At 56.8% G+C, this 7052-nt stretch overlaps 2 protein-coding genes across 3 annotated transcripts; both read right to left on the bottom strand.

The window, feature by feature from the left end:
• Window positions 1–138: 138 nt before the first annotated feature.
• On the bottom strand, window positions 139–2946 carry CTRL (chymotrypsin like). Its single transcript, XM_020885025.2, is given in 9 exon segments — window positions 139–287; window positions 290–299; window positions 387–511; window positions 597–760; window positions 861–882; window positions 936–1006; window positions 1115–1191; window positions 1282–1385; window positions 2006–2946. Coding segments are annotated over 9 exon segments (813 nt in total). The 5' UTR covers window positions 2097–2946.
• A 78-nt stretch (window positions 2947–3024) lies between these two features.
• Window positions 3025–6986, bottom strand: PSMB10 (proteasome 20S subunit beta 10). Of its 2 annotated transcripts, none has more exons than XM_070451120.1 (8): window positions 6651–6986; window positions 6327–6414; window positions 6138–6235; window positions 5886–6026; window positions 5528–5643; window positions 5359–5417; window positions 4578–4729; window positions 3025–3231 (listed from the first exon to the last, which is right to left on the bottom strand). In XM_070451120.1, the coding sequence occupies exons 1-8, from the start codon at window positions 6704–6706 to the stop codon at window positions 3162–3164; spliced, it is 780 nt and encodes a 259-aa protein (XP_070307221.1). In that variant the 5' UTR covers window positions 6707–6986; the 3' UTR covers window positions 3025–3161. The 2 variants fall into 2 exon arrangements, with proteins under 2 accessions (XP_070307221.1, XP_020740727.2); XM_020885068.2 differs by lacking the exon at window positions 3025–3231 and adding an exon at window positions 4274–4446 and having other exon boundaries at window positions 6651–6942.
• Window positions 6987–7052: the final 66 nt, after the last annotated feature.

Below are 7052 nucleotides of genomic sequence, written 5' to 3'. Positions count from 1 at the left end.
AGTACATGTTGGGCCAGAGGACAGAGTTCACTTGGGGAGTGGAACCCCCAAAAGCCTCTCCTTTTCCCTGAACCAGGAAGACAGAATAGACAGCAGGATGGGGGGTATTTATTGGACCCAGCGGAGCCTGTGGTGGGCTCAGTTGTAGGCTCTGACCTGATTGACTCAGTTACTGAACCTGCTGACCTAAGTGTACGTGGCAGGCATGGGCACACTGCAGTCACTGGTGCTCCAGGAGACAGTATCAGTGAGCACCCGTGTGTTCCCCTTCTGGCAGACAAGAGGCCTCCAGAATCACCCTGGCGGAAGGAGAGGAGAGAAGTCTGCATGGGGAGTGGGGGTACCACAGGAAAGTGCAGAGAACAGGACAGGGGTCCAGCGCTCACCTGGCACAAGGAGGCCCCTGCACAGATCATGGAGCTGGTGATGCATGAGACCCAGTACTGCTGGCACCATCTCACGGTGACCAGGGGCAGAACTAGCCACCGCAGGTGTGCCCGAGTCACACTGCCTATGGGCCGGGTGGGGGTGGTTAGGCCCCAGATGGCTTACCCCTACCCTTCCCTTCCACCCAGATTTTTGACCCAAGTTCCTACCCACACCACTGAGGCACCCAGCTGGCCATGTGAGGCCTTCAGGCAGTGCCTCATTTGAGGAAGCCAGGCAAACTGGTGAGATGCACATTGTGTACTGGGCTGGGGAGCCGAGTGTCAGTAATGTGAGATCATTGTTCATGGTGGTGGGATTCCAGGAAGGGTGCCTGTGGAGCCAGGAAGGGGCCGTGTAGGATGGGCATGGGCACAGGTCTCCAGGGTGATGGGTGCCAGGGGTTAGGCCAGGGCATCCTGTAAGTTCCTCACCGCCACAGCCTACACACCTACACTGCCTACCCTTCCTTTCCCATCTGCAGCCCAGGCACTCACCACGAGATGGACAGACCTGCAAAGGCTGAGCCCCAGATACTCAGTCGTACTCACCCAGGATGACAAAGTGGCAGCCAGGGCTGCAGTGAGAGTGGGGTTGGGCAGCCAGAGGGAGGGCAGAATGACAAGACAGGGGTCTCCAGAGCAAGGCAGTGGGGAGGTGGGGCAGGGAGAGGGGAGGCACACCCACAGCATTGCAGTGGGCAGCCGTGACCACCCAGGACTGGCCAATGAGGGACCCATTGCAGAAGCAGAAGCCTTTGCTGTCCTGGGGTCAGGGGTTAGCAGTGGGGGTGGGCCCAGGCTACACCCAGGCATGAAACACCTGAGATCTTGCCCCACCGCCAGGGTCCTGCACCTGCAGGGACACCTCCCAGGGCCAGGAGCACGGCACTGTGTTCTTCCCATTGACAATCCTCTGGCTGAAGTGCAACACTGGTTTAATGGCAGGAACGCCGCAGCCTGGCCATTTGACTGGAAAGGACCTGCTTCCTGCCCATTTCTCTCCTGGGTGCCCCCAGGCTGTGTCTCCAAAGGGGTCCAGATCAAGAGGGCTCTTAGCACTGCTCCTTCTCTCGTGAGCACCTCTGGGCCTCTACAGCAATCTCAACTGCCCTATCCAACCAGCCCCGAAGTCCTGTCCATTCTGCCACATCTGTCTCCATCCTACTCACACCAGCTCTACTCCACCCCCCATCCCAGGCCATTCTCCCTGACCCAGGTGTATGTAGTCCCCTTCCTTCCTAACCTCTCCATTGGCTCCAGACCTCAGCAGTCTGGACCCCACATACAGCCAGATGACTCTTCTTAAACTGCACATCCACCTTTTGCTTTAAAGCTTCCTAAACCCTCCCCTGCTCCTGGACCTGGCCCAAGCTCCTGTCCCACTTGGGAGACTGGCCCCTGCCCACCACCTCTTGCTTTCTCCCAGCCCTGCCACATCATTTTTCCTTTGCCCACTCTGTCTACCTGCTTGCCTTCTAGCCACCCCAGCCCCTTCTCTGAGCCCCTGAGCAGGAAGCCTGGGCTGGTATTGGGTTGCCCTAAGGCTGTTCAGTCAGGGCTGGACCAGGCCCACTCACCCCAGGAGGAGCCAAGGAGGACCAGGCTAAGGGTCAGTCTGAGCAGCAACATTACAGCAGACTTGAGGCTGAGAACTGGGCCTGGCTTCATGGGTCTCCTTGTCCTTGGGCCAAAGTCCCAGGAGTGAAGCCAAGGAGCTCCTTTCCATGCTGCGTCAACAGGAGGGTTCTCCTGTTCAGAGCCCTCCACCCAGGCCTTATCAGGTAGAGCCCAGGTGTGAGGCTCTCACCTCCTCCATCCCCCAAAGCCTGGCCTCTGATTGGCTCCCCACCTCACATCCCAAGTGTTGAGCACCAGGTACTAAGGGCTTGTGCTTAGCCTTAATGGTGACCACCTGGTGGCTGGTATCTACCAGTACAGCTCTACTGTGGAGAGCCAGGGCCAGTGGCCAGGACAGGGCAAATCCTAACACATCATCTCAGTGATTCCTTATCAACTTGGAACAGAAGTCATGGTTTGCTCAGGGAGGTGGTGACTCTCCTGCCACATGGTGTGTTTGGACCCAAAGCTTCATCTGTCTGGTTCCAGAGCCCACACTGTTCGTGATGATATCTAGGAAGGGTCTTGTGCACAGGAGGGCAAGGTATGAGCTCTTGGTGACTGACCGACCCTGGATGGAGGCCAGGGGTAGAAGGGTGACAGCCATCAGGCCTGACAGCGTCCAGGCCTTGGGGCTCCCATGGACAAGCCCTGGTATCTACAGCCCCTTCACTGAAGAGCTCCAAGCCGAGCCTGAACTGCGGGAGAGAAGACACCCGTGCGCAGAGTTGCAGTGGGTATGTTGGTTTGCCTCTTCCTAGGAGTGTGAGCACTGTGGCTGATTCAAGAACACACCAGTCAAAACAACAAGAAGAAAACAGATAAGTTAATTGTTGACTGGAGAGAAGGATAGAATATCCTGGAGAGAAGGATAAATATAACAAAATACTAATTGTAAAGCCTGTGGTGGGTATATAGGTGTTTAGTGTGCAATTTTTTTTTTTAAACCCAAACTCTCTGATGGTTTTCAGGGAGAAGATTTTTTTTTTTCATTTATTTTTATTAGTTAGAGGCTAATTACTTTACAAAGATTTTTTTAAATATATATATAATTTTACTTATTTTTGTCTGTGCTGGAGCTTCGTTGCTATGCAGGCTTTTCTCTGGTTGTGGTGATCAAGGGCTACTCTTCGTTGCAATGCCCAGGCTTCTCATTGAAGTGGCTTCTCTTATTGTGGAGCACAGGCTGTAGGACACATGGACTTCAGTAGTTGCGGCACGTGGGCTCGATTGTTGAGGTTCCCCAGCTCTAGAGCACAGGCTCAGTAGTTGTGGCCCATGCTCCTCAGTATGGAGGATATTCCTGAACCAAGTAGCAAACCCCTGTCTCCCGCACTGGCAGGCATTCTTTTACCACTCAGCCACCAGGGAAGCCCCCAATGTGCAATTTTTTCAATTTTTATGTTTATAAAAATAAAAATCTTCATAATAAAACACTGAGGGAAGAAGCACAATCAGGGACCTAGGGATGTCCAGCCTGGAGTAGGCTCTCCCCAGGGATTGGGCAGATTCTAGCAGCTCCAAAGCTCCAGGGGAATTCAGCCATTCTCTCCCAGGGCAGGATGCTCCCACCGGCACCTAGCACCTGGGTGCTCAGCAAAAGTCTGCTGGATAAATGTGTCATGTCATCTCTTCCCATGTGAGCCCTGTGACCCCTGGCAATCAGAAAACAGTCAGTCTCCCTCATCATAGCCCAACAAGTGCAAACAGAAGCTCAGCATTGTGTTAGTACCTCAGGTCTGCCTGGTCATCAGAGGGGTTTCACAGATAAAGGCCTTGTAGGAGTGTGCTTGTGAGAACTTGACCTTGGAATCAGGAAGCAGCTCCTCCATCAGCATTTTAGCCATAGTGGGGCAATGGGGGTGGGGGGGGTCTGACTGGGAGCTGTGGGCTTTGTCCTTGGTCACTGATGAGGCAGGTAAAGGCTCTAGGTGGGGGCAGTACTTAGAGCCTTTTGGGTTGTACAGTGGACCAGAGGGCAAGAGCCAGGCATGGGAGTGCTAAGGGGAGCCTCCATGGTATGGAGAGGGGGCTTTCCACCTTGAGCCTGCAATGCTTGCCAGGCTGGGGTTCTAGAGGGGTAGATGATTAAGGTGGTGAGTGAATGGTGCCCCTCAGGCCAGACTGCCGCCATGGGAGGGAATGGCCTTTGCAGGGACACCTTAGCCACAGAGCCCTGCTGGCTGCTGTTCCCCTCCACCCAAGAATGACACAGTCATCTGTCAAGGTAGGTGTTTGTGTTTTCTGGGTTTATTCCTCTTTGTTCCAAGCTCTAAGCCTCAGCCTACTTCACTCCACATCCATGGCCTGCACAGTTTCCTCCACCAGCTCCAGAGTCAGCGGCACCACTGTCTGGGACAGGACAGGTGTGGTCCCAGGGGCAAAGTGGTACTGGCTGGACCTGGGAAGAAGCAGGGATGACCCCTCAAAAGGGGCCCATCAAGTGTCCCGTCCTCTCTTTATAGCCCTGTCTTCCCTCGCTACCACCCCATCCATCCTCCCCTGGGATTCCTCCATCCCCGGTGCTCCTACCTCTCTATCGGCTTTGTGGGAGAGCTCAGGGCTCGCAGCATCTTGGCGCCAGCCGCGGTGATCACACATGCATCCACATTGCCCCCGGAGCCCAGGTCACCCAGGATCCCTGCAGTGATGGCTTCCACCAGCAGCTCCTGCGCTGCCTCCAGCTGCAATGATGTGTCAGTGTGGCCTCATGGACCCTTCTAGATCGCCCTTAGGCTGTAGCCTGGAGACAGTTCATCTTGAAGCCAGGCCTCATTTGCTCACACCCAAACTCCCCTCTCTCTCACCCTACACCCCCATATCCACCCCAAGCTCTTCTACCCTGGTTTCAGTTTCCCCCTGTACAGTGACTCCATATTCCCACTGCCCCCATCTTCACAAACTTCTGAGTCACACTTGTGGCTCTGCTTCCACTGGCCTGTTCACCCACCCCCAATTCCCCACTCACTGCCTTTTCTTTCTGGGCCTTAGCCGCCTATAAAGTGACATATGCCTTCTGCTTCCATCCATCCCAAACAAAATCCAGACCCCAGACCCCACCTGCTGTTCCTCTCTCCTCAACTTCAAATGGCACTCTGAGGTTTGACTTCTGAGGCAGTCCAAGCTTTGGCACTGTTAGAATAGCACCTCACCCTCATCCCACTGGCCCCTCAGTCTCCACTCAGTCGTCACCTCCGAGAAGCCTTCCCCGACTAGGCCAGGGTTCCTCTGCGTTTCCCCGCTCGCGGGTGCACTTCCCATCAATGCTCGCGTAATGTGGTGGTAGTCGTGGGGTGGGGCAGGTGTCACTCACCGTCATGTTCGGCTGGAACCGGTCCTCCAGCACTGCTATGGCCGCATCCTGGCCGGATCCTATAAGCAAGAGGGGCATCTGAGATCAAGTGCGGCCGCCCAGTCGTGGGAAAAACGTTGAGGTCAGGGTGGCATAGCGAGGTTCGTGGGGAGCGGGCAGAAGCGCTCACCCAGGGCCGTGAAGGGCAGCCGGCTGTAGGAACCGTGGGGGTGCACGCTGTAGAGCTGCGGTCCTGTGAAGTCCACGCCGCCCACGATCAGCGACGCTCCCACGTAGCCTTGGTACCTTTTCGCCGAGTGGGTACGGTCAGCGGAACGCACCGGAGGCCAGGTCCCGCCCCGCCCCGAAACCGCCCCTGCGTCCGAACCCGCCCTCTCCCGCGATCTGGCTCCCCATAACTGACAGCGCTCCTAGCAGTCTGCCTCTTAGCTCCTCTTAGGCCCGCCTCTTCCGTGCTCTCGAACCTCGCAGCCCCGCCCTTCCCGCAGCTGCCCCTCCTCAGGGTCAGCTTAGACCCGCCTCAGCACCGGAAGAGCGTCTGGCGCAGCATGCGGGTGACGGTGGCCACGCGGGACTCGCGGCCCGTGGACAGTGCGTGTAGCTCCATGTTGGACGCCGCCATCCGCGTGGTCATCTCGGCGTCCGCGGCTACTCCAGCCCCACAGCAGCTGAGGGCGAAGGGAGGGGTCTGTGTGGGCGTTGCTGGGAAGTGCTGGCACCCGGGATGGGAACGAGGGGGCGGCTCTTGGAGGGGGACAGTTAGGCGGGGGAATACTCACTAGATTTTGGGGGCGATGAAGTGGATCTTTTCGCAGATCTTGTCCGCGACGACCGAATCGTTAGTGGCCCGTGTATCCGCGCCCAACATGACCCCGTCCTGGGGGTCGGGGGGAGGAGCCGTTGGCCTAGTCCCCACGTCCCGCTTCCCGCCGCCCCTCCAGGCCGCGCCATCCCAGCTCCCTGCTTACTTGGAACACAAGGCCTGCAATGGTGGTCCCGGTCTTGCGTGCGTGAGGGACCCGGAGCCCCGGGAGGGCGCGTTGCAAGGCTGCATTTCTGGAAACGGAGAGGAGAGGCCCAGGTTTGAGTTTTTCTGGGACCCCCATCACATCCACCACCTCTGTCCCGGTTTCCCTCACCTCCTGGGGTAAACCTGGGAACCCAAGTCGTTCAACACACGTACCTTACCCTACTCTCGCCCCCAGGAATTTTAAAGATCCTAGGGTGCTCACTCCCGGAAGCCCTCGCTGAAGGGCATAGGCAGCTGGGGAACCAACCATTCCCGCCCTCACCTCTCACAGTTCTCGAAGGAGAAGCCCCTTTGGGGCTCTAGCACTGTCTTCTGCATCTCCAGATGGGCAGGGAGTCAGAGGAGTGGGATCAGCAGGAAAGAAAGAAGGCGGAAGGCTTGTCCTCTGCCGGGCTGCACTACTGAGTTTCCCCCTTTCGCTTTCACCTTTCCTTAGAGCATGCTGGTCCTTTTCTGCATCTTCTCTTTCACTTTCACCTTCAGCTCTGGTCTTTCGCAGCTTAGGAAGAGGGGAGATGTCCCTTGCCTGGCACTCCAAGCTGCTCCTGGGTCCTGTGTCTGAACAGAGGGACAAATTCCTCCTCTTTGGCCATTGTCCAGCCTGAGCCCCGGGCTCTGCCTACCCTGACCCCATCTCTAACTTCAAGTCTCAGTGCCCTAAGGC

Source organism: Odocoileus virginianus, chromosome 20 (assembly GCF_023699985.2).
Source record: "Odocoileus virginianus isolate 20LAN1187 ecotype Illinois chromosome 20, Ovbor_1.2, whole genome shotgun sequence".
Lineage (NCBI taxonomy): Eukaryota > Metazoa > Chordata > Mammalia > Artiodactyla > Cervidae > Odocoileus > Odocoileus virginianus.
The sequence above is the reverse complement of the archived record's forward strand: the minus strand, read 5'-3'. Positions and strand labels throughout refer to the sequence as shown.

What these genes read in the sequence shown, in the direction of transcription:
- PSMB10 (XM_020885068.2), bottom strand. Translation starts at nt 6,706, where the DNA reads ATGCAGAAGACAGTGCTAGAGCCCCAAAGGGGCTTCTCCTTCGAGAAC. An exon ending in TCCTTCGAGAACTGTGAGAG is followed by an intron (nt 6,415 to 6,650) that starts GTGAGGGCGGGA and finishes CTCCGTTTCCAG; the next exon opens with AAATGCAGCCTTGCAACGCG. An exon ending in CCCACAAAGCCGATAGAGAG is followed by an intron (nt 4,447 to 4,577) that starts GTAGGAGCACCG and finishes GCTTCTTCCCAG; the next exon opens with GTCCAGCCAGTACCACTTTG.